Source organism: Cladophialophora immunda (assembly GCF_000835495.1).
Source record: "Cladophialophora immunda strain CBS 83496 unplaced genomic scaffold supercont1.3, whole genome shotgun sequence".
Taxonomy (NCBI): Eukaryota; Fungi; Ascomycota; class Eurotiomycetes; order Chaetothyriales; family Herpotrichiellaceae; genus Cladophialophora; species Cladophialophora immunda.
Genome location: NW_015622543.1, coordinates 3164228 through 3189550, shown reverse-complemented (window position 1 = coordinate 3189550; position 25323 = coordinate 3164228). Strand labels below are relative to the sequence as shown.

General features: G+C 52.1%; 8 protein-coding genes across 8 annotated transcripts; 3 read left to right on the top strand and 5 right to left on the bottom strand.

Annotated features, from left to right (window-relative positions):
- Positions 1-3981: 3981 nt before the first annotated feature.
- On the top strand, positions 3982-5774 carry PV07_05542 (uncharacterized protein; the record flags this gene model as incomplete). The annotated part of the gene is made up of 2 exons (XM_016392450.1): positions 3982-4068; positions 4152-5774. 2 exons carry the CDS (start codon positions 3982-3984, stop codon positions 5772-5774), a joined length of 1710 nt encoding a protein of 569 aa, XP_016249969.1.
- Positions 5775-5876: 102 nt separating this feature from the next.
- Positions 5877-6323, bottom strand: PV07_05541 (uncharacterized protein; the record flags this gene model as incomplete). The annotated part of the gene is made up of 1 exon (XM_016392449.1): positions 5877-6323. The coding sequence occupies one exon, from the start codon at positions 6321-6323 to the stop codon at positions 5877-5879; it is 447 nt and encodes a 148-aa protein (XP_016249968.1).
- Positions 6324-6440: 117 nt separating this feature from the next.
- On the bottom strand, positions 6441-7128 carry PV07_05540 (uncharacterized protein; the record flags this gene model as incomplete). Its single annotated transcript, XM_016392448.1, has 2 exons — positions 6441-6924; positions 7010-7128. The coding sequence occupies 2 exons, from the start codon at positions 7126-7128 to the stop codon at positions 6441-6443; spliced, it is 603 nt and encodes a 200-aa protein (XP_016249967.1).
- Positions 7129-10841: 3713 nt separating this feature from the next.
- PV07_05539 (uncharacterized protein) lies at positions 10842-13104 on the bottom strand (the record flags this gene model as incomplete). Its single annotated transcript, XM_016392447.1, has 3 exons — positions 10842-11493; positions 11571-12057; positions 12147-13104. The coding sequence occupies 3 exons, from the start codon at positions 13102-13104 to the stop codon at positions 10842-10844; spliced, it is 2097 nt and encodes a 698-aa protein (XP_016249966.1).
- A 2705-nt stretch (positions 13105-15809) lies between these two features.
- On the top strand, positions 15810-17253 carry PV07_05538 (uncharacterized protein; the record flags this gene model as incomplete). Its single annotated transcript, XM_016392446.1, has 4 exons — positions 15810-15851; positions 15911-16166; positions 16500-17050; positions 17131-17253. The coding sequence occupies 4 exons, from the start codon at positions 15810-15812 to the stop codon at positions 17251-17253; spliced, it is 972 nt and encodes a 323-aa protein (XP_016249965.1).
- Positions 17254-17579: 326 nt separating this feature from the next.
- On the bottom strand, positions 17580-18270 carry PV07_05537 (uncharacterized protein; the record flags this gene model as incomplete). The annotated part of the gene is made up of 3 exons (XM_016392445.1): positions 17580-17615; positions 17693-18021; positions 18108-18270. The coding sequence occupies 3 exons, from the start codon at positions 18268-18270 to the stop codon at positions 17580-17582; spliced, it is 528 nt and encodes a 175-aa protein (XP_016249964.1).
- Positions 18271-18860: 590 nt separating this feature from the next.
- On the bottom strand, positions 18861-21519 carry PV07_05536 (uncharacterized protein; the record flags this gene model as incomplete). The annotated part of the gene is made up of 3 exons (XM_016392444.1): positions 18861-19824; positions 19939-20437; positions 20502-21519. 3 exons carry the CDS (start codon positions 21517-21519, stop codon positions 18861-18863), a joined length of 2481 nt encoding a protein of 826 aa, XP_016249963.1.
- Positions 21520-23654: 2135 nt separating this feature from the next.
- PV07_05535 (uncharacterized protein) lies at positions 23655-24767 on the top strand (the record flags this gene model as incomplete). Its single annotated transcript, XM_016392443.1, has 3 exons — positions 23655-23831; positions 23919-24587; positions 24654-24767. The coding sequence occupies 3 exons, from the start codon at positions 23655-23657 to the stop codon at positions 24765-24767; spliced, it is 960 nt and encodes a 319-aa protein (XP_016249962.1).
- Positions 24768-25323: the final 556 nt, after the last annotated feature.

Below are 25323 nucleotides of genomic sequence, written 5' to 3'. Positions count from 1 at the left end.
AGGTAAGAATTTCCCTGGCATATCCCTTCCCTTTGAATATCCCAGTGCTCAACCTACCGCTAGGGTCACTCCAGGACATAATTATCTTGAATCTCTCGCCGAGGATAATGTGACGATAGAGACGGGACAGATTCTGAGGATCACCCCGGACGGCATGGAGATGGAGGACGGAACACGGTACACAGACATCGACGCGATTGTGTGTGCTACTGGATTCGATACGTCCTTTCGACCTGCCTTTCCTGTCGTTGGGGAACAGCAAGATCTAAGAGAGGTCTGGAAGGATGAGCCCAAGTCCTACCTCTCCATCGGCGCAACTGGCTTCCCCAACTTTTTCTGTGAGTTTTCATACCTCGCGCACGTGGCCTTTTCCCCAGCACCTTCTGATGATGACCGTGTATCAGTTGCCACCGGGCCAAACTGTCCCCTGGCCAATGGCACCTTCGTGCCGTGTCTCGAGCGGACCATGTCCTACATTTTCGATCTGGTCGCTAAGATGCAGCGGCAAGGAATTAAATCCGTGTCGCCAAAACAGGAGGCGGTTGACGACTTCCAAGAGTACAAGGACTCGTTGATGAAAGATTTGACCTGGACCAGTGGCTGTCGATCGTGGTACAAGAATGGTCAGGTCGATGGTAAGGTCTGGGGGCCCTGGCCTGGCAGCGCGCTCCATTTCCTGGAGGCAATGGCGGAGCCGCGATGGGAGGACTGGGATATCAAGTACACCACAGGCAATCGCTTTTCGTATTTCGGCAACGGGAAGACAAGTCGAGAGCAAGAGGGGAGCGACTTGGGCTACTACGTGACGCAGCCAGGTGCCTAGATGATTTTCCTAGACGCTGGCCTATATCAACCGCCAGGAAGGTGAGGGCTATTCAGCAAGATCTAGATAACTTATGCCAATGGCATTCATACGATCAGAATGCTTTTGGAAAGCGCCCTTAACTCCACTGATTAAACCATAGAACTCAGCGGCGAATCTTGACCTCTCCAAAGTCCATTTCCGTTTCCAGACCCGAGCATCTCGCCGTTGGACCGGATGGGAACTGAGCACACAGGAATTGATACCCGCCAACACTGCAGCGATCTAACCCCAAGAACTATTCGGGTATGAATGCGACAAGGGGGTGATTGGACCAAGAACACGAGACTGCTTTGTATTTCTGGAATGCGGTAGACTCAAATACATTTGGTTGTCGAATGCCGGAAACAACCATTTTTTGCAGTCATCGTCTGCCATCCCACCCGACGGCTATTTGCTAGTTGAGCAACGCCGGGCCTCTCGTACTTTTTGCCTTCATGTCCAAACGGACCACGGACCCTGGTACGTAAAGGAAGGCTGCTTCCGGAGGTCCGTGTAACCGTTCGACGATTGCTCGTAGACGTTCGCCTTCTGTGGCCCCTCGGCGTCCAATATATACCCTAATTGGCAAGACTCAAATTGTACCCTGACCTGGTCGGCGTAAAAGGCGTCAAAATCGACAGCCAGGGCATCCTTCAACGTTTTGATGTCACCGTGCGGGTGCAAGACTTCCCACGGGTCGGTACATTCCTTCCCTTTACATGACTTCAGCACCATCATGAGCGCGTCGAGACGGTGCCAGATTTGCTCAAACCCACGTCCTTGTAGCTCGTATGCGGCCGTCAGGTCAGCCGCATCGTCACCGAAATAATTGTCCAGTTGAAAAGGATCGAGCTGTTTTACCAAAACGCTAAGTAACAAGACTTAGAGAACTTTTAGAGGGCCCCTCTTTCACGCCTGCTTACCTTGAGATCGTAGTATTCTTTTTCCCCGGTGCACCAAACCGAGTAATAGAGGCTGTAGTCCTCACCGATCAAGCGGAGACCTTTGTACGTGTTGTTCACTCCAAACGTGTTGTCGCTGATGTTGTCGTCATATCCGCCATCACCGTATTTGCCCCATATACTCTCTGGGACGGCGAAGCCCCAGTATTCGATATTTATATGTTCCGTTCTCTCTGCATCACATGTAGCCTCATCGGCGATGTCGATTGGCAATCCGTCAAAGTTGTCCCTTGACTTTCCGACAAGCGACATGATTGTCGGCGCAACGTCCGAGTGCGAACTCACTGCTTTGGAAACATGGCCGCGTTGGACACCGGGTCCGCGGATGATGAGTGGGATGTGAATATCGGTCTCGTATCCGCACTCTTTTCCAGGGTGCAATCCTTGGGTCAAGTCAGCCTCCGGCACATGTATTTCCAGGGAAGGTCTGTTACGGTGTTGAGAGATGTGATATCCGTTGTCTGTCGTGTAGATGATATACGTGTCTTCAAGAACGTTCTTTTGGCGGAGTTTCTGGACGAGCTTGTCAACCATCTCATCGACCGACTGTAGAGCCCGCAGACGAGACCGCTGAAACTCGTCGTTATAGGCAATTACAGTGCTGTTCAGACGGTGGAGGCCTTTCATCCAGGATACACCACCTTGCTAAAAGCGGGAGGACGAGGTTAGCACGGATTTTACACGTGTTCCAATTCATCCTCGATGTCTCTCTGAGCCTACCTTCTCGGGATTGAAATTCGGGGTTCTGGGGATACGGTAGTCTTTGAAGAGATGGGCATGGCGCTCTGCGTATTTAGGCGCGCCAATCTCGAATTTGCCGGCTGGGTCTTGCGTCGCGTGGGAGTGAGGTGCAATCGGTGCCACTCCGAGGAACCAAGGTTCTTTATGCCGCGTTGCTTCTTCTAAAAGTTCGTATGCCTTTTCGGCCGTGACATCAGGAGAATAGCGTCCAGGGTAGCCGACGGGTGGTTCGCCATTGCGCGACGTGTGAAGATCCCAGTAATCGTAGGTGAACGGGTCGAGTGTAAAGTCAGACAGATTGAAGCCACGTACGAGAGGGGCATCGTAGTTATCGACCGTGTGCGCGTTCCATAATTTCCCCGAATAGTAGGTGTTGTACCCAGCTTCTTGTAGCCATATTGGCAGGTAGTCGTCGTTGATACCTTCCTGGACGACCTTCGGGTAGCCGCCTTTGATGATGGACGGTCAGCGATGTGCAAAACCAGGCATTTGAGCTTCGTGTCGGCTTACCGTAAGGCGGGAAGACATCGGTGACATTCAGATTGTGAGCCGCCCTTCCGGTCCAGAGGTTTGCCCGGGACGGACAGCAGATTGCAACTGTGCAGTAGTGGTTTGAGAACGAAGTCCCTTCATACACAAGATGCTGTTGCAGGAATGGCATATGTTGCTAGTCAGAGTCAGCGGGCCAGTCCATGCCGCTCGCTGGATTTTGCATTCGGTCGGCGTACCAGGGATTCCATGTGCAAGTCTTGATCGTCGGTCAATATGAACAAGATGTTCGGCTTCTTGGGCACAGCAGCATCGAGGCCGAGAGACTGCGCAGCCAGCAGTAGGACAGTAGCACAAAGGTAAGCGGGCGGTGAAATCATGACTGTAGGCCTCATCATTGCAGAGCTTCTCACCTCAGCTCACACAGCGTGAAGCGATGCCCTAACCCTGAGCCTTCCAACTCCTTTAAGTCAAATACAATAGGGAGAGGAACCAATCGCGCAGGTGACAGTTGTACCCTATGGCAGGCACTAAAATACCCCATATATTACATGGGTGTATGTAATATGTAGCTAGCCTCAGTTTCTTGACAACGCTGGGTCCACATGTGACTTTGCATAAGCGGGTACCCTTAGGTCCTCCTAAAGTATCCATTTTATAAACAGAGGGGTGTGACATTGCAGATTCCCCAGTTGAGTACCTACTTAGCTTGAGGGGATTGAGAACCTCTACCTCTGGCGTATGGAGTTTGGAGCAATTCGAATACAATTTAGGCCTGTTCAAATACGCCGGCGATCTTTATAGGAACATAACGCGTTTCTCAACCTCCATATCCTCTCGTTGAAACTCCTGTCTATAGCTTTGTTCCTTGTGCATTCTCCCCGACGTTTTCTTCGTTCGCCTCTTCGCACAGGAAGCCTGGGGCACAAGGAAACATCCGCAACCATGCAGACTTCTTCTCTTCCCACACTCGACGAGACAACTCCGCTGATTATAAACAACAGCCAGAGTCTGGAATCAGATGCTGCCTCGGTACGTGCCATCCCGCAATAACTGCAAAAGTCTCCCAACGACAGTACAGACCTGGAGCTAATACTTGAACTTGTCATCGGCAGACCGAGTCTGATTCGAGCGGCGACGAGGCTCCCAAAAAACCATTGACGTTCGAAATCATGTCGATGCTGTCTGTACTATTCACCGGTGTCTTGGTTGCCAACGTGGACATGACCTTCATGGTCGCCACGTACCCGCAGATTTCCTCGGAGCTCCACGCATTTCGAGATGGTTCTTGGCTGCTTATATCCTACATGCTTGCCATGTGCGCCTCCCAGCCGCTGTACGGTAAACTGAGTAATATCTTCGGCCGCAAAAGGCTTCTGATCGCCGCATATCTGCTCTATGCCTTGGGAAGCTGCATTTGTGCTGTTTCGCGCGACATTCGGCAAATCATCGTCGGTCGCGTGATCGGAGGCGCCGGAGGCGCCGGTCTTGTGTGTCTCGTATCTATCATCATCACCGACGTCGTGCCGTTAAGGGAAGTGGCAGTCTACCGAAGCTACGTCAACGTTGTCCAAACAATCGGACGGAGCCTAGGTGCCCCCGTGGGCGGCCTTGTCGTCGAGAAGCTGGGATGGCGAGTTGCTTTTGCATGCATCGGCTCGTTTACCGCCGCCGGCGCCTTACTCGTGGCATGGAGGCTGAAACTCGGGGGTAATGGTAGTTCCAAGAGAGACCAGGAGAGAGTACACGAGTCGAGCTGGGAACTGCTGAAGATGGTCGACTTTCTGGGCTCCATCTTCCTGTCTCTCTCCATTGTGGCACTCCTCCTCATTTTCAGCCTCGGGGGAGAAAAGCTCGCTTGGGACGATCCTCGAATCTTTGTTCTGGCAGCTGGGACAATCGCATTTGGCGGTTTATTCTATGCCACGGAGACGTATTGGGCCGCTGAGCCGATATTTCCTCCGTCGCTTCTCACCAGGCGCCCGGTCCTCACATCCTACAGTCTTCTTGCCCTTCAAAATGCAGCCCAAGGCGCAGCGAGTCTTTCGATTCCGTTGTTCTTCCAAGTCTTGCTGTCAGTCGGCCCATCAGCCGCGGGAAGCTATCTTTTACCGAGCGTGGTCGGAAATACCGTCGGCGGACTCATAACTGGCATGTACATCAAACGTTATGGGCGGTACAAGTTTCCTTTTTTTGTGGCGGGACTTGTGTCTGTCTGTGCATATACGATGATGTGTCTACGTTGGGGCACAGAGCCTGGCTTCATGCCAGTCCTCGAGGATATGTACATTATCGGCGGCGGCCTGGGAACGGGTATGGTACATGCAGCAGCGTTCGTGGTGTTGACTGCGGGCCCCCCTGCTACCCCGGTGGAGGAGCAAGGAGAACGCCATCACGACGAGCAAGTTCAGGAGAACATAGCGATCACTGGGTCGGGGATATACCTCAGCGGTAACATTGGCGGAACCATCGGCTTCAGCCTTTCCAGTGCCACCTTGAGGTGGATGGTTGAGCACAGTCTGGCCCAACACCTCACGGGCAAAGAACTCGAATACGTCAGGAAGAAAGCCCTGGAGAGCGTGGGATGGGTCCAGGGACTTCGGGATGGAAGCAGGTTGAAGGGGATTGTTGTTGACGCCTACGTCAGTGGTGCACACGGCACTTTCGTAGTGGCGACTGTGTGTTCCGCGCTGACTATTGTGGTGAGTCTGTTCATAATCGAACACAAGTTGAGATAGCTTGTATTGGAATTTCTCGTCCTGGGCGGTGGGAACAGATCTGGCTAATGGGGGCCACTGCATGTATTGTGTTGGTATCCCTTAAGCGCAAGGAAAATATCTTTATTCGTCCAACTCATAGTGCTCTGGCAAAACATTCACAACCTCTCTCAGAAAAGGGAACTCTTTCAATGCTTGAGGCTTCATTGCCCAATTGTCAATGTTGCAAAGGTGACGCCGAAATTCGAGGCTGAGGGTGTAACAACCCTTGCCCTCGACGACACAACCTGATATGGGTTGGGGCCACTTCATCACAAAAGTGTCGTTCAAGACGTCCCGGAATTGTGCATACTGGCTTCCATCCAGGCGCAGGATGAGGAAGTCTCGGAGCGCCGGCCACGGGATAAGGTCGATCCATTGCTGGTGCGGAACGCATAGTTGGACTGAGGTCGGGCGCAGAAAGCCAGGGATGGCGCCAAACGTGTCAGGAGATTGGCAGATTCGCCAGCGGACGTAGTAGAAGAGCGTCGACAGTGCGGTCAGTCGGACCAGATTGGATTGGGCCTTCATGCCGAGAGAGATGTGGTCAACCAGGATTGACGAGACGGTGGCGAGGCCCGAGCACGGGGGAGCGATGACATAGTGGTTCGGTTGGCGTTCGTGCAGTGATATGGCCGGGACGGCAGGCTAAATAAACTCGGGAATCCGTAGATTCTTGGCCTCTGCCCGGCGGCCGATGATTTCGAGCTCCGCCAGCACGGTGTCGAGAGGGCACGACGTAGGCGTGCTGGGCGGGAGTCTTGTCCAAGCTGGTAGCAGGATCCCCCTTGGAGGCTGCATCGGTAGGGTGAGGGCCAGACTCTCCTCTAGACGGCTACTTTGCTGCGAAAGGGGGGTATTGGTACGCTCCTCTCCCTGTCGCACTAGGATTTCGACGCCACTACCGCAGCTCTTACTGAACGTAGTGTACGGTTGTTGGGTGTTGATAGAAGAAACTCCCTCGTCTGGGGCCTGCGCCGCCCATGTGCCCCCGTCTCTCAGAATGGATCCCCCTCCGTTCTCGTCCACAATGGCCTGGAGAGTGTTCCGCTCCTCTTCAACCTGTGTAAGGCGGGCACGCAGAGTCTGGATCTCGTCTTCCAGGTCGTCGATTCGGCGTTTCTTCCTGGCCCTTGTCCCATATATCAGTCAGCTATGACAAGCGTCTCCAGGTTGTTGAGACGGGTCAAGACATCCGCAAAGTGGTCTCTGCCTACCGACATTGGCGCTGCCGAACTCTATCCGCATATTGCCTCTGGTGCCGTCCTCCATCAAAGGACATCTCAACGTCTTCAGTCTGATATGTATCGTAATAGAACGGAGGATAATATCCCATGGTGTGAATGGGTGACATGACAGGGGAAGCCAAAACAGGTCCAAGTTAGCCTAGGCTGTGACAGTGCATCGATGGGAACCACTGAAGGATCGTCAACCTTCAAATCAAAGGAAAGGGAACGCAAGACGACATGGCTGCCTGCAAGGACCTATATACCTCGGGTATGCACGGTCACAACAGGGGTGGCTATTAGTTCCCAAGCTCCCCCATGGGGATGAATACGAAGTACTACCATCTAGCAAGCTGAGAGGACATACCGAATCATTCGAGGGATCTGGCTGCCCGCCTTGAAGGTTCCCCCGCACCTGGGGAGCAATCCGGTGTCGAGACTTTCAGCCAATGTACTATACCTTTCCGCATGGAATTCCGCAAGGAAGCGAATACCTCGTCCTGTTTTAAGTTGGGTTACTGGCACTAGTGGCGACGGACTGTGACACTGCAGGAGGAGCCTTTCTGCATGGGACCTTAGTCTCCCTCCCCTTGTATCGAGTAGATCCCCAGGATTTCGTGCAGCCAAGATCTCGACGGGTCTTCTGACAGGGGTTGTAGCACCTTGATTGCTAAAAGAGCGGCTTATCAACAGTGCAGAGCCATCTTTCTTCCCACCCACACAACAAAACCTCCCTCCTGGGCACCAAGCGCCTGTGCCACCGGCGTGACTTTGCCCGTGCGTGGTCCATCTCTAGGCCGCCGATACAATGACCCACCAAGAGACAACAGGACCCAGGTTTTATACATTCTTTACATCCTCATTACGGCGATCGAAATGGCCCTAACCCCATCTCCGCATTAACCGCTTCGTCCGCGAGTCTCCACCGGTGAGAGGCTTGACGTTGAAAGGATGTGGGTCTTCACAAACTCCCATTCTCCGCGTCCCGTGTGTCCAGGTTGACCGTCTCGAACAAAGTGGAGGGGGTGTATATGAGTCCTTGTAGCTGCAAGGAAAACACCTTTGTTGGCGGATTTTCTCCCTCATTTTTCTATCTCGACTGCTTGTCCAAACAATCCCATCTGGGACATCACCGTGGAAGCATTGTCAGCATGGATAAAGAGCAGACTACCACTGCCGATGCCCCACAATTCAACCACATAGAGAATGATGGCGTGCCTACGGAAACAGCGCCTTGGACCGACGACGATCCGGGGAAAAACGAGAAAAGCCATGTCGGCACTGTCATCGTCGACCCAGGAGAGGATGACAAGTACCAGTTGACGATTGGGAAATTCATGGGTATATTGGTGCTCTTGGAACCCCTCCCCCCCTAAAAATTCTGCTGCATAAGTGATCAGGCTAGCTGACTACCCCTTTCCCCTAGGCCTTCTGTGTGGGATACTTGTCGGATCAATTCGTGGTCAGTTGCGTCGGTGCGGGTCTCGCTGATATCAACAAGGCCATTGGTAAGTTGTCTCTTGTTCTTTATTCTGCCCTTTCTGGTCTCCTAGGGTTCCCCACGGCGCCACCGACGCTGAAACATATTCGTGTATAGGCCCCAGCCCAAGCTACGTCTGGATGTCCACCGGGGTCCCTATTGGCACTGCCGCACTGGCACCCGTCATCGGTCGCTTCAGCGACATCTATGGGAGACGAAATTTCATTCTGATAGGCAATGCCATTGGCATGATCGGCACAGCGGTCGCGGCAACGGCTCACAACGTGAACACCGTCATCGTTGGCACCGTGCTCGTCGGCATCAGCGGGGCCATGCGCCAACTGGCCTGGTCGGCGGTCGGGGAGATCGTTCCCAAGAAATATCGCGGTCTGTCTTTTGGCATCATCTCGACCCTCTTCAGTTTGGCGCCTGCCTTTGGTCCCACCATCAGTACGTTCCCCAAGTCTTGTCTCCTCTCCTGAAAGGCCTTGTCAGTTGACTGTGATGGCCATCAAGCATTTGCATTCACCAGGGACGGCACCTGGAGACCGATATTCTGGCTTCCCTTTGCCCTCGATGCCGCGTCTCTCATCTTGACCTTCTTCTGGTACCACCCCATTGACCAGTACATCCACGAGGCCGGGAAATCGACCTGGAGCCAACTCATGGAAACTGACTTCGTGGGTTGTTTCTTCTTCATCGCCGGACTTGTTTTGTTCCTTCTAGGATTGTCTTTCGGCGGCAACAAATATCCATGGTATGTTTTTTCTTCCTTCCCCTTCTTTTCCCCGGGCGATTTATGTGTTGAACCTTTTGACAGGACGTCGGCCGGTACCCTCGGCCCCCTCATCGTAGGGATTGTCCGCCTCATCTTCGTCGGGCTCTACGAGACTTATGTCCAGCTCAAGTGGCCCATCTTCCCGCCGTCCATTTTCCGAAACGTGCGTGGCTTCACGCTGATCCTGACTGCCGTCTTCCTCTACGGTATGGCCTTGTACGCCACCGCAATCCTGTGGCCACGGCAGGTCCAGATCCTGTACTCCCACGATCCAGCCGTCGTTGGATGGTACTCCGGCGCCAACGGCTTTGGCGGCTTCTTCTTCAGCATCCCCTTGGCCTACTGTTTTCTGAAACTGGGCCACGCCCGTTGGCAACTGGCCTTCTACGTGGCCGGCGTCACCCTGATTGGCGGTTGCCAGGCGATCGTCTCGCCGAGCAGCAACGTGGCCTCGACCGTCCTCGCCGTGCTGCTCTTCGGCTGTGTCACGGGTGTCAACATCGTGAGCCTGACCTACATCCAGGTCTCCGTGCCCCACGAATTCATTGGAATCGCCACGGGCCTGTCCGTCTGCTTCCGGACAGTTGGGGGCGCTGTCGGCACGGTGGTCTTCACCACTATCCTCAGCAATGTACTCAGCAAAAGAATGGTTCCCGACATCGTCGCCCCTCTGGCCAAGGCCGGAGTCGCCTTGAAATCCATCCCTGAAGTCATCGCGGCCCTGGTCGCCGGCAACATCAAAGACAGCGGTATCCAACTGACGCAGTCTCAATTGGCGACCGCCGTGAAAGGGCTGCAGGACGCGTATACGTCGTCGTTCCGCACCGTGTACCTTTCCTCGATTGCATTTGGTGGGGTGGCTCTAGTTGCCGTCTGCTTTGCGGCGGATATCGACCATTTGATGACCAAAAAGGTGGAAATCAGGCTGGAAGAAGGGGCTAGGGTCCATGCTCACAGTGACACTGGCCGGGGGCATATCATCCAGCAACATGAGAGGAGCGCATAAGTTTAAAAGTTTTATCCCCTCCAGACAGGAGTTTTAGGAACTACCGACAACGATGCGGGGAGATAAATGTCTTGCCCTTCACTAGAACTATGGTGAGACGGATACTGTTGATAACATGACTGGTGCTCCGACAGAGTCCCGAAATTGATATTGAATGGTGTCCCATTATCAGGTGGTGCGTGAAGCATCTTGCCCACTTCACTAGCGCTGGTAGCCCTTCGTAAATATACTCGAGGGTGTTTCCCAGGGCCTAGGTAGAATTCACCACGTTCCTCCATTGTACCACAGCCGAAGTTGAGCTAGGTCACCTAATACCTGAGTGAAGCGGCAAGGCCTGTTCCTAATTGGATACCAAGGCCATGCACAGATTCGCCGCTGAATACCAAGGGGTAGTTTAAAAGCATTGGCAAGAAAATGCAGAAAAGCTCCACGGTTTCTTGTCTCTTGTCACTCGTTATTGTACCTGGGAATTAACACCTCCATCATGATCGCGGCCCTTGAGATACACAATGGCGCTAACAAAAGTGTTGATGGGTGTAGAAGGCAGGAACCCTCGTGATCAGGTCAATATGGCGCCATGAAGGCTTCTAATTGTCGCAGGTCTGGAGCCCTCAAAGCGAGTGGTGGTAATGGCATCCTTGTCTCCAGCCGAATTCCCGCCCTGGTAATGTGGCCAATGTTCTGGGTGCATGGATCTTTCCAGCGTTCTCCGTTGCACGGGCTGTAAAGACGGCTGTGGCACATCCTGGAGACTTTGACGGGGATTGCCCAGCTCAGCTGCATTAGAGGCGTCTAAGCTAGTAGTCTGGGGTAGAATATGATCCAGAACCGTACACATGCTCTGCGCTGTCTGATAACTTTCGGACATCTTCTGGAGGACCTTGGTGAGCGTGTGAACGTGCTGCAGGATCGTCGTCGTTTTGGCGGAATTTTCAAACTCGGCCAGGTGCGTCAGGAGGGTGGTTAGCGCCACGCTGGCGGGTTGGGGAGAAAAGACAATCAGCGACTGCATGCCAAATCTTGTGCAATACGCATCCATGTTCCGAACAATGCTTATTGCATTCTCCAGGCAGATGCTCTTCGACAGCGTTTGAAAAGACGATATTGCGCCAACGTCCGAGATCTTGTTGCCGCCACTTTGACGGAGCTGAGGTGGCTCGTCCTCCACTAGCGAAGAATGTAGTTGAATGAGCGTGCTATGGAACAGTTGGCTGTGCGCTGAGTGTCAGTGAGACCTGAAGAGAAACACTTGGGGATCTGAATGGAAGAAGCGAGACCGGGGTCTTACTGTATGAAAAAGAACATGACAGACGAGCTCTGCACGTTTTCTGAATTCCATCGGAGCTGAGCCGGGAGTCTTCGCTGCCACGATTCAAGCTCGCCGTGGAGCCCGGTTGCAGCCATGAACTTGCCGGCAGCATCATCGAGCTCCAATGTCGAGGTTGTATTGGCGATGTGATCGCCCACTTTGATGGCCAATTCCATCAACTCCAGCAGCGCGTCCCAGGCGTATGTTTCCTCTTGGCTTTCAGCGAGTCGTGTCGAGGCCTTAGAGGCAGAAGCCAACACCTTGGAATACGTGTGGCTGAATACGGTGAAGGTCAAGTCAGATTTTCTGATTACAGTGGGGTGCCCGGAGAGTATGGCCCAGATTCTGTCGTAGAAAACGCAGGCCCGCAAGAGACGCTGTCGTGATTGTATCTCCCGCTGGGGCAAAGTTGATTTGGAGTGGTCTATGGACAAACCCATCTCGAAGGCAAATCGGCACGCCACACCTGGGTCTAGAGTTAGTTGGATGCAGCGTAGAAACAAGGCAGCCACGCAGTAACGAGGTGGTAGCCGTCAGTACGAATATGACACTTACCGGCGTACATCCAACCCGCTCGATCTCTACCGACAGCGCACTCTAGGTCGCTCAGAATGAGAAGCCCTTGCATTGTGGTCAAGCCCTGAGGGTTTTCCAGTTCACTTTCCACCGTGTATCGAGCGCTCTCGTGGAACGTACTGTGTCTGTTTCCCCGATCAAGTGCTTCGATGTCGGGCCTAGACTTATCAGCGTGTCTGAAGCCCATTGCCAGACAACATATATGTAGAAAGACTGAATAGTGAAGCTTATCCCCATCTCTGTCCTGTTGAAACGAGTCCTGGTCAATAAGCTTCAGGGAAGCGTTGTAATATGTCCAGAAGCAGGTCATTAGGTGATTGTAGGTTTCCGAACTGAGATCCTTGATCATATGATGCAGTCGCCTCTGCAAATGCCATGATCCCGAAGAGCTCCTGTGAGAGTCATCAAGCTGCTCGGCGTAGAGTTGGTATCTCGCAAGGGGGGTAAAGTATCGTAACTGCCCGGTAGTGCCGTCGTATTTCAGCCGTGTTGATTCGAACAATAACGAATTGGTGGTATCTTCACGGTGTTCATTGAGTTCGCTCCGATCAGCGAGGTCTGCATGCAGAACGGCTCCATCATCCCCAGAAGTGGTATTTGAAGCCGGAGTTCGATCTTGGGGTTCGCCATCACTTAGACTAGTCAGCCCTTGGTCGTCCTGGAAGCCAGCCTCCTCGGATTCAAGTTGTGATAGATCAAATCGGTCTCTGGAGGTGTGATCAGGCCATGGCCCCGGAGGCTGTTGAGCAACGTCTTCCGCCCTTTGCGTTTGCTGCGTGGGCACTTGGATGTCATGTTGCTGTGGTTGCTGTGGTAATTCGCCGTCGACCTCCTTCAAGCGACTTTCCAGAAGTTCAATATGCTCAAGCAGAGAGTGCACAAAGACTCTAGATCTAGGTCTGCACAGCGTCAACTCGCTGCCATCTAGTCGTTTCATTGAACAGTAGCAAGGGCCAACGTTCTACACATTGGGTATGATAGCGTACCTCCTTCGCTCATCGTCATTCCGGAATACACAGTCCAGTCCACTATCTTTACAGTGATTGCACGACTTTTCGCCAACTTCGGTCACGCACTGCTCGCATTAGGCGGCACCAAAATGAAGCCGCGTTCTCTCACGCACCTTTTTCCTCTTGTGTCGGCATCCTGTGCACGCAACCGACGCGCGAGTCCGCCCAGGCGCCAGACGCGAAGGCTGGCTTTTCGTGGCACACATGAAATTTAGAAGTGTGTAGAAAGGTTTCCAACAGAGCAGAAACAGCACTCTGATTCTACGAGTACTCTTCGTCCTTTGAAGCTGATGATCTTAGTGATAATTCTGCAGAGGGGGGTTGTTGGCCCAGTGGCTGAGATGGGCTAAGCGAGAAACTCTTTTGGGTAACACGTCGGAAAATGACAACCGCAGCTCCTGCGATATCGGTGGCTGTCGCGTGATCATGGACATGGGGTCTGAGATCCGTTTTGACGCATGCAATTGGCATTCCCCCAGAGCCTTAATCTGGTTGCTGTATCACTACGAGTGTTACTGGAAGCAAACCGCCAAGGTAATTGCCATGCCTTTGGAACTTCGAGTTTATTGGCAATTAAGAGTGTTGGTCTTGTCAGTTCCATCCATTCTTAGCCAGGAGATCTCTGGTCCACGATGCAGCCTTTTTGAAGTAGGTGGTCGACGCCTCAAGTTGTGGGAAGGTGTAGAAGCCGTGCGGTAAGCCAGCGTAGGTTGCAACCTCAACTGGAACACTATACAACAGTCAGAGACTTTTCCAAGCTGAGGTTGTCTTTCCAGGGAGTGGTAGAATATTTCAACATCCGAGCTTGGGGAATTATGCCACTTACCCGGCTTCCTTTAATCTGTCTGCGTAGGCAAATGCCTCGTCTCGAAGCGGATCCATACCGGTTATCTGAATTACTATGCTCTTCGCATTAGCGGAGAGAAGTGTTGAAAGAGGACACTGACAGCAATCGCTTACAAGCAGGTGGTAGACCTTCCATGGTTTCTACCAGGAAGGGGTTCGCGTACACATCCGGGCCCGTGCTAGGGTAGTAGGTTTCCCAGCATCGTAGCATATGGTCTTTGCCCAGGATAGAGGCGTTTTTGTTCTGTTCCCAGCTCGTGTATTCATACTTATCCTTGGGAAAGTACTTTGGATGGCACACAACCGGGCCATTCAATACTTGGCCTATGATGCCCTTTTCGCTGTGGTCTCTCGCCATTATGGGAAGCACAGCAGCCAAGTTGGCCCCGGCGGAGCTACCATTGGAGATGATCAGAGAAGGGTCAATCCCTAGAGTGCTTGCATTGTCTTTGCACTGTGGTCATCGCACCGTCTCCAGAATTAGAGCCCAGATCCATTGATGACGAAGTGGGCCAAAAGACCTGTGTACTTACCCATTTGAACACATCATAGAAGTCGTTTATCGCATGAGGAAATGGGTAAGCAGGAGCCCTGAATGCATATCAATTTACACCTTCGCTAGTAGTAGGTGAAAGCGTCTCGAATAAGGGAACTTACAGCCTGTAATCGACATCTACAACAACTGCGCCAGTCTCCTTTGCAATCCACCGACAAACGCCTTCCTCGACGTCATGATTTCCAAGAACCCAGCCACCCCCATGTGCTACTAGAACAAGAGGCGCCTTTTGCTTGCCCATCACCTTCAATTTCTCGGAATTCCGGTAGATCTTGATGCCCACGGTCGCGCCATCTCTTACTGGGACCTGATCAAATGATACCTCCAAGTCCATAGGCGTACCTTCCGGGACAGGGTGGGGATAGTTCACCCAGGTCTCGTGCTGCTTCTCTATTGGTAAAGCATAGAACGCGTTAAATTGTTCGTCACAAGCTTGCTTCAAAGGAAGCCAAACAGGGTCTGGTTCAGCGAGCCAGGCATACTTGAGGGCTGCCATGGTATGGATGCTCTTTTGCGACTGTCAATGGGTCTTGGTAGAGAAGATCTGCCCGATGCCTGGTCTGTTCGAGCAAGACTTATCACTTTTATGGGTTTCAGTATCACGGCGGATTTGGCGGCTGTTGGAAGAAAAGGATCGTTCGTTCGCCTGGGCACGGCGTCAACGGATTGGTTGGGCGGAAAGCTTTAAGCTGGAGGATGTCGCGGCCTATCATGCTCAGCCCTCCTGGTGCCACGTGGTATAAAAAACTGCGAGTACATTCAACAGGGGCATTCTTTCGGGAGTTGAGATTCCGCCAAAGGAAAGGCGTCCAGACATCAATTCAACAGGTATCTCAGTTACAATAAATTCTCCTGTCAGGGTCATCTACTCAGTTTCACATTGCTAACATTGCCTTAGATTCTATCGCGGACACAGCAATAGCCGCGGCGGAAAATGGCTGGTGCGGTTTGGGGAATGAATAGCCTGTCAATCGCCGACTACCAAGGAGAGTCTGACTTCGCCGGGGAGCATTCAGCGCATCATGGCCTTGCGCTTCAGGGGGAAGAAGGTGTGGTTCTTGAGCGGTGACTAGGACAAGCGCCGAATGTTCCAGCTTCAACAGTGAGCTTACATTGTTTTATAACGTGGTTTATGTCGAAGTACGAGAGCTCATGAGTACCTGTTACTTCATTCAGTCTTCTAGTAAAAGGATCAGATAGACGTCTCAACAGCACAATCCAGGACTCAACATGGGGAGCATAGCTACGATGCGTGCTGCGCAGTTTCATCGGGTAAGAGCTGTCGCTTCGGGCTTGTAACAATCTCAGAGTTGACACGATCGTCGTTGCAGGATACTGGCAAGATCCAGGTAAATGAAGTTCCCATTCCCGAGCCCGACGACACGGAGATATTGGTGAAGATAAAATCCGCCTCTTTATGCCATTCAGATATCATGGCGATTGAAGGTTGGACGCCAACGCCGAGTAGCGTTAAGCCCATCACGCTGGGCCATGAAGGCGCTGGGGTTGTCGATAAACTTGGCTCTAAAGTCACTGGATTTAAAGCTGGAGATCGGGTGGGATTCCTGTACATCACGGGATGCTGCTGTAAGTATGCATTGTTCTTCCTATGCTACCAACAATACGGATTTCTCAACATAACTGCCACTCGTGAGATTCTCTTCATGCTAAATGGGTTTTAGTTGAGTGTGAAGCATGCAAAGTCTACAATCTCTATTGCACCAGAAGCAGCCCGCGTATCCAAGGGATGACCGAGGGCGTTGATGGGTTCTTCGCCGAATATGCCGTAGTCGACTACAGGAACGCAATAGTTCTCCCCGAGGCAATCAAGATTGAGACGGCTTCTCCTCTATTCTGCGGCGGCATTGCAGGCAGGTAAACCACTGACCGCGACGGCGACCTCTGGCTAACCACTAGCAGGGTTCAACACGGTTGAATCATGCGAACTGAAGCCCGGGGAATGGCTCGCAGTCGTCGGCTGTGGGGGTTTGGGCCAGGCCGCCGTACAATATGCGAAGGCCATGTCGGCCAAGGTAATCGCACTGGACATCAACGACGAAACCCTAGCCGAAGCCACGAGGGTTGGCGCTGATCTCACGTTCAACTCGGCAACGAATCCGAATTACCTGGATGAGATCAGAAAGGCCACCGGAGGTGGGGTGCGCGCCGCCGCTGTCTACAGCGCTTCAATTGCAGCGTACGAGAACGCCAAAAACACGTTGCGGATAGGGGGACTTCTGATGGCCGTGGGTCTGCCTGCGAAGTCGTTCCCGGTGAATTTGACCGAGATCATTACTGGCCTGTATCGGCTCAAGGGCGACTGTACTGGCATTCCACAACGCATGGCTCACGCCATCGACTTCACCGCGAAGCATGGCATTGAACCGAACGTTGTCAGCTTCCACAAGTTGGAGGAGGTCCCGGACATGATTGCAAAAATGAGGGCGCAAAAATCCACGGGAAGGATGGCTGTACTCTTTTAGTAGCTAGCATTGGGGCCCATATTGGGTATGAAGGGTATCCAGCAGATACTTACCAGCTATGTCGGTAGCTGAAGGTGGCTTGTTCTCTAGATGCTATAGTATACATCAACAACAAGTATCATCCTGTTTCGAACAATTGCCAGAAGGTCGGGAAAACCGCCGACAACCCGTCCTCACCGATCGAAGTCTAGGTGCTAAACCAACAACTCTACAACCGATGACTGATTCAACTGTGTGTTTTTCTATGACCGCCCTTTGACCTTTCCATGAATAGAAGGCCATTGGACAACTGACCTGAGTGAAACTTGTAGACCCAGGCGCATATCTGGGCACTGGACGGGACAGCCACGGCCGAGGTATCGAAGCTCACATTTTCGGAGCCAACAATCAAAGGGACCAGCTATCAGGAACTCGTCATAGGCTATCCTTATCTACTATCGCGATGCTCTGTCTTTTTGCTGGACAGACAAGGGATCGAGGCTTTATTCCTGACACCAACGAAGTTGCTGCCTCTCGTCTAGCTGTTCTTCGGAGCCTCAGTGCGTTTTGTATGCTAAATCTGACCCATACATGCCCACCTCAGCATGGAATCGCTCGCGGCTCAACCGCGTGATGCTAGAGCATATTTACAAGCTTGAACCCTTCGACTGGGGAAGACGACACCCAGACTATCTCCACCTGCGTGTAGTCGGTTTCCCACCGATTTCTCTCGGCACTCTTCTTAAACTTCCACGTGTACCTGGAGCCGGTCTGCACGGCGACATGGGTGCCGTTCTGTTCGGTGACCCCGCCCCAGAAGATGTTTGCCCTGCCGGTTGCGGTCGCATTGGACGGATCGATGTTGAAATCCATGTTCACAATGTTATGCTGCGTGCGTTTGAACCTCTCCGTGATAAACGCCAGGGCTTTGGCCGTGTCGGAGCGGCCCTTTATCGTGCCAGAGTTGAGATTCATGGGTGCTTCAATGGAAATGGAAGGTCAGTCAGTCCGTCATTCGGTGTCTGTGGATTGAACTGCGCCGGGGGTTCATGGGGCCGTCACCAACCTTGGCCTTCGAGATCTGGTGCGACTTTGAAGTCAAAGGTGCAGTCCTCCGTAAAGCAAGTGGCGATATCGTCCCACGCGAAGATGTCGGCGAACCAGCCGTAATTGTTGATGTGGTGCGTCAGTGCGAGTTGCTCCTCCAGATGCGTCGTGGAACTCGCCATGATGCCGTCGTCCTTGGATGTTGATGTTGGGCCAGCGCAAATAGTTGCCGTACACTATGGTGGACCAGATCATATAGCTTTGCACAATGGAGCATTGCATAGCGTATTAATGGCCATTATGTCCTGCATGGAAGTAGTCCATGCTGACAAGGCTTCTGCTAACTATGCTCGTGGTCGGAGGCCTCGAAATGGGGTAATCTGCCGCGTCGAGGTAGGGCTTCGTTAACCGTCAGCCGGACCGATATTGACAAGCGCCCTGGACGGAAAGAAGCTATATCCGACGACATGAGGCATCATTAAAGTGGATTAGCACTACCTCTCTCCTAAGTCGGGACTGCCTAAGGTCGAGACATCAAACGTGGCACGACTGGGAATTCTCGGTGCTTTTTAACCGATAGCAAGGGAACGCGTTTGTATCTGACACTAAGGCTCTCATCATCCATCCGAAGCAGCCTGTGGAACACTTCCATGTACTAACAGCCGCACCGACAGAAATAGTCTCCAACCTAGTGGAATTGTGCATGAAAGCCATCGACACGGGATCCCTGGCAATCAATGCAGCGGAAGAGGGACCATGTCTGACTGTCAGATCAGATGGCATCTCCAAAGTCTTCACCTTGATATCCGAGGAAAACATCGCCAAAATCGTTCCCGAGGCCACCGCGCGGTGCGCCGTTGCCGGGACTTTCACAGAACAGAAATGGAGGGGCGAACTTTGCAAAGTTTTGCGTCTCTTCACCGGCGTGGCTTGTTGGCGGCTCAACAGAGGCTTCTGGCCATAAAAAGGTCTCCATCGTGCTACCTGGGTTTTGGAGCGACGTCGACTCTAACGGATTCCAGTGAATTTCATCAGTAATAGAGACATGAGTGCCGGAAATGTCATGACCAAGAACTTCGAAATCCTCAGTTTCAACTTCAGTTTGTCCGCCGGAAGTGAAGACATCGAATATACCTTTTTGACGAGATGTGTCGATAGGAGCAACAGTGGATGAACAACCCGACGTCTGTCTCTTCTTGTTGAATTGCCTGACAGTTTCTGGGTCATGCTCACTGGGCCGCCTAGCGGATAAGCTGCTGGTTTCCGAAAATGGAGACATACTCGAACCCGCGACTGGTAGGCACTCGAAATCCACGCCGGTGTTCTGCATGTAGTGCTCTATCACGGCAGTCATCATTCGGGCCGGTTGATAAACCAGAGACATCTCTTTCAACTCGTCGAGCAGTGTCTTGATTCGCTGCAACGTGGAAAGTCGCTCGGTAACATTCTCATTGAGGGATGCATTCGCAATCAGAACGAGACTTGCTGTAGCAGCATGCGTAAGCGAGAACAGCCCAATTTGGCTCTGGCCGAATCTCATTCGATGATATGCGAAAATCCGCGCCACCTTCAAGGCATGCTTGAACGCAATTGATCGAGCCAAGGGGACGAAGGAGTATGCGTCATTCCCCTGATCAAGGGGCTTTGACTCAGAGGCACAATATTGCCCTTGAAGCGCCTCTCCATATTGCCCGTAAGGTCCATGCAATAAGGCCTGGGTCGTATGGAATTGTTGACTGATTGAGCCTAGAGTTAGCTCGCTCGTTTAACGGGAAATACTGTGCAGCACAAAGTGATGCCCACAGCCAATCAGGGCGGATTCTGGCTTGAAGGATGGAACAAATACTTACTGCATGATGAAATATAGAGATGGTGCTTTCTCAGCATTTTCCGGAGTCCACCGGATTTGTGGAGGAAGCCTCGCAGACCAGGAGTTCAAACTATTCCCAAGGGCGGCTATCTCAACCAATAAATTCCCGTGGGTATCCGATCCAGGAGCGATATCTGAATGGGTTTTCTCTTGAACCTTGCTGGCAATGTCTAAAAGTTCGAGCGTGGCTTCGTAGAGCATGTTCTCAGTTTCATCCATGGCTGGCTGCGCGAGTGTTGGGAGTCTGTCCAATCCACACAAGCCGCCCAGACGCGAGAACATGTCTGCAAGTTGAGACATGTCGAGGTCTGAGTTCTTTATACTCGTGGGCCTGCCTAAATACAGTGACCAACCTCTGTCGTAGAGAATACAGGAACGAAGCAGTCTTCTGCGGGACTGAATCTCTGCCTGCGACAATCCCAGCTGCGAGTGCTCCAGATTCAGGCCATAGTCAAACGCAAGACGACAGGCTATTCCTGCTCGTTGTTCAGGTCCAGCTTTCAAATACCGAGCGCGCGGAAAGGAGGTCTACAAAGGACATACCTGCATATAATCCTCCAAGATCATCCATCCCAAGTGCACACTGAAGGTCGCTGAGGACCAGCATTGTCTGAATGGTTGTGAGGCCTTGAGGATCTTCTAGTTCTCCGTCAAGTATGTATTTAATCTCCTGGTGGAATACACTGACATTGTCGGAGACCGTGACATGCCGCATTACTGGGTTCTTTTTGTCGGCGAACAAGTACCCCATGGCCAGGCATGAGATGTGTAGAAACCCAGAGTAAGATGTCGATGCACCAGTGCCGAGATCTCCGTAGAAAGACTCGCGGTCTACTATGTGAAATGTCTCATTGTAGCGACTCCAGAAAAGCCCCATCAGATGGTCTTGGATTTGTGCAGGGACGTCTGCCAGGATGCGGTAGGCGTGCTTTTCTAGCCGGTAGCTTTCGGCGGCTCCTTGGTGTGGTCGAACATGTTCGCTGAAATAACGCTTGAAACAATTGCTGGGGCAGAAATATTGGACTCGGCCTCTAGGCCTGTCAAACACTATCTGATACGGACTGAATAGGGAATGTCGCAAGGCTAGTGCTCGTCTGCACGCCTCCGAAGAGAGTAAAGGTGACTGTGTCCTAACGCTGTCTGCTGTGGGGAGTTCCACAGATGTGTGTATACAAGAGGGAACGTTGTTACTGTGGAACTGTGCCTGATCGTATGTAACATTTGTATTCGCATGACTGGAAAGAGCGTTCAGTCTGTGGCCGACGGGAGGCAGCCTGGAATTGTTTTTCGACATTACACCATGTCGCGCGTTCAGGTTCGTACCTTTCCCGTTTACTGATCCGTTCGGTCTGGATTCTTCTGCATCACGGCAATTTCGCACAGTCTTTAGTGGTCGCCCTTTCAGAAGAGGATTCTGTGGCTCAGGTGGTTCCTGGCCAGACTCTCTCAACCGGTTCTCCAGAATTTCGATGTCTTGGAGCAAGGAATTTACGAAGGCTCTGGAGCCTGGTGCCTCTCGTTTGTTTGGACGGCGGAAGCCTCTTCCCTCGCTATAGTTCATCTTGCAGTCTCGGAAGTGATGCCAGTTTGATTAGATGAGGCACGAGCCCGAACCCTCCAAAATCGCTGTGGGCCGTGATACCCAAGTCGAGAAGCGGACACAAAACTGCATCGACGTCCAAAATGGAAGGACACGCTGTCGGCACAGTACTATCCTCTACTGGCTGGTGCATGGGATCGTCATTGGCCGCTCCTGGAGATGAGAATGCATGAGAATGCGTGGGGTGAAAGAGGGACTGCGTAAGAAGGAGGGACGTGCGATTGTGGAGGCGGATAATAAGTGCCGATGACCTCCATGGCCATACCCTTTCTCTCGTGGCTCTACCCAGGGTGATATTCATGCCGCTGGTTGGTTGCAAGGGCTGCGTCGTCGTGATCACCATTAGCATATTAGGGCAAGTTCCCTTTCCACAGGCGAGCCCGCTCGTTCCAGTCCCCCTGAAGTCTTGAACTCAGAGCCTCGGTTAGATGATGACTATTTACCGACAGGCCGAATCCTTCCACGCCTATGAGTAATTCTAACGATCTGCTTTCGATGCTCACTTCAAAAGGTACTCCTGGCAGGTTGCTGCAGTCTCTTCGTCAAAAACAAGGCGTACTTGCCAAGTAATCTAATGGCGGGCGCGGAGCCAATTTCTTCGAGCCATGCAGATGCTCAGAAGTCGGAAAAGAATGGCGATGAGACAGGCAAACCACCCGATATTCGCAGTCAATCCAAAGGGGACATCTCAAGAAGCGACCAGATCGTCGTGCGTATGAGCAAGTAGGTTTGTTTTTTTCTGGTCGCTGTATTAGTATTTGATAGAATTACGTGCTGACTAACGACAGGCTGATCCAAACTACTGCTGGTCTGGGTGCAGTTCTTGCAACCATCAATTTCTCAGCCAATCTCGCAGCATACCTTGCTGTACGATCTCCAACCCGCTCCGACCAGATCTATCGAGTTCTATGGCGCACACGGTGGAAGGGGCTGCCGGATGTACTTGCCACAGCACCTTCGATCTCGTCCGTCCTCACGCCTCTCAGTTCGCTCATCTCAGATTGGCGGAAAACCCAACGTCTCACGGGTCTTATTCCTCTGTACGTCAGACTTAAATTCCTGATATCAAGGAAGGCCTTCAGGGAGATGGACCCCGTTCTTCACCGCCTGGTACTTCTCCAATGCAATGCCTACATCATTTTCCAGGCCATTGAGAATATCTGCCATCTACATGGCAAAGGCATATTACCTTCGTCCGTCGTCGAAAAGCGAGGTGGAATCGCCAAATGGATAGCATGGAGCTGTCGCGCTTGGTGTGTGGGCGTGGTGAGCGATTTCCTCCGGCTCTGGCGCGAGGCCGAGATCGAAAAGAAGAATGGTGCAAAGAAGACCGCTCAGGAGCAGGCGGACTTCAATCGAAAGTGGTGGAATGAATTTATGGTCACTGCGTGCTGGTTTCCAGTTGCTGTCCACAGCAGCTTTTATCCCACGGGTATTCCGGGTATGAATGCGGGCATAACTTCCCTCCTGAGTCTTATAGCTAGTTTGAACAGTTTTAGGAATCACTGGCGAGCTGCAACCTAGCAAATCAGGGAGCCACGTCGAAGGATAGGTCCGTGCATGAATCAACATTGAAGGGGAACTTTTGCTCTGCTTGAACATAGTGGTCGGAGTATCGGAGAGGCCCTCACGGTTCAGCTCATCTCGACCACTCTTCCTGTTCTGGGGATCTGTCGAAAAGCATCCAGCCGCCAACTTGGTATCCCCCTGCGCATTCCCTGTGGCCATCAGAGCGGAGATACAGAGCCAACGTCTACGGTTGAACGGAGGTACACTAACGCAGACCTTTAAGGATGCCTTATACAGGCTGCGGCTTTACCCTTTGGGCTACTCTCATGTGAAGGAGGCACTTGTCTCAAGATTTAAAGTGGCGGAAGTAGCAATGTAAAGCGGAACGTAAATCTAATCGTAACGCCTGCTGCCTAGACGGGAGTCCAGTACCATGACCCAACAGCCGGGATCGGGTTCTCGAAGACAGAAAAGTAAACCTTGTCCTGCTTCCAGGCTATTCATATGGGATGTCCCGTGGCAGTCTATGTATTGTGTTCTTCTCTATTTGATAGCATTATCTCGAAAGGTTATCCCAAACAACCATCATGACCCAGCGAGTTCACCTGGACGGAAGGACACCTCATGACCTGAGTATCTACGGAAGCTTCACTAAGGGGATATATCGCGATGTCTATCCGACAATAGATCCACGTCGGCCGGAACTATCAAAGAATGGCAAGGTTGTCATGATAACCGGGGCATCGAAAGGTATAGGAAAAGATGTAAGTCCTCCTCTTTGCGAAAACATTGAGCCTCGACAACGTTCTACAAGAGACATCAACCTGACTGATGCGTGATTGAGCTGCTAGGCTCTCGCGCCAGTCTTTGCCGTGGCGGGAGCTCGTGCAATCATCATCACCGCCCGGAAATCAACTAGCCTCATGGACACGGCGGCCAAACTGAGAAGCATCAATCCCTCTATTGAAGTTCTCCCCCTGGACCTGGACATAAGCAGAGAATCTTCGATATCTCTGGCCTTCAAGACAATATCAGAGCGCTTTCCGGAGGGCGTGGACATTCTCGTCAGCAACGCAGTTTCAAAGACAGCGGCCGATCAATGGATTGCTACTTGCGACATAGAGAAATGGTGGGACAATGACCTGACCACCAACATCCGCGGATCTCTGCTCCTGACAAAGTATTTCTTGAACCAACCTACCACGCCCAAAGATAAATCTGTGAAAAGAAAGATCGTTTATGTCAGCTCAGGCATCAGTTACATTGTCAACCCCGGCCAATCTGCCTATTCTTTTTCCAAGCTTATAATCAATCAGCTGGCCGCGTACGCGCATGCGGAGAGCAACGAAGAGACGCAGGTGCAAGCTGTTGCGGTTCACCCAGGAATCTTCGTGACGGATATACTCGAAGACATATACCGCTACTATGCGGTGGATACGAACGAATTGGCGGGGGGAGTCATCAATTGGGCTGCTAGTGACGAGGCTCAGTTCATGAGTGGGAGATACACTACAGCGAATGTAAGATTCTGGATCTTATTTGAGGGCTCTGCATTTGCTAGTGACGAGACTAATTTAGGGACATAGTGGGATATTACCGAGATCTTGGAACGAAAACAGGAGATTCTCGACAGAAATCTTTTGACGACGAAGCTAGGCGGCGTTGAGGATGGAGGGTACGTAGCGAAGGTATTGGGATGAATTGTCGTGATTGCCACGGAGAAGCAGCGGCAATGATCAAGGAGTGAGCCAGTGAGCCAGGGCCACGCAGGAGCGGGAGGGGCTTGGTTCTGAACAAGTCGATTCAACTGTTCAACTTCAAACATAGCTGTGTTATGAGACGTACAGGCAGATAGATACACAGAGAGTCTCAGAGGAGACTCCTCCAGGCAAGGCTAACATACCATCAACTTACTCCGTGTCCGAGTCTAGTTCTCCGTCTGGGTCTGAGGGTGTTGGTGTCAAATGTCAGTCTGCTGCTAGTTTGCTGTTGTCTTCTAACCTCAGTTTTCACCGATGCTTGTTCCCAAAGGGCGGCTGTGCCGCTGTCGCTTTGACTTGATTAGTTTCCGCGAGATTCGTGTTGGTTAGAGCGGAATAGAACATGCCTCGTCGTCACTTCAATTCCGTTCCGCTGAACCGTTATCAATTCCAGCAGGCCGGCGGAGACAGTCGAATTGAACAAAGTGTCAGAGATTAGTCTAGATCGGTCTTCGTGAAGATCTAGACATTCTTCTCCTCGAGATTTAGCTTTTTT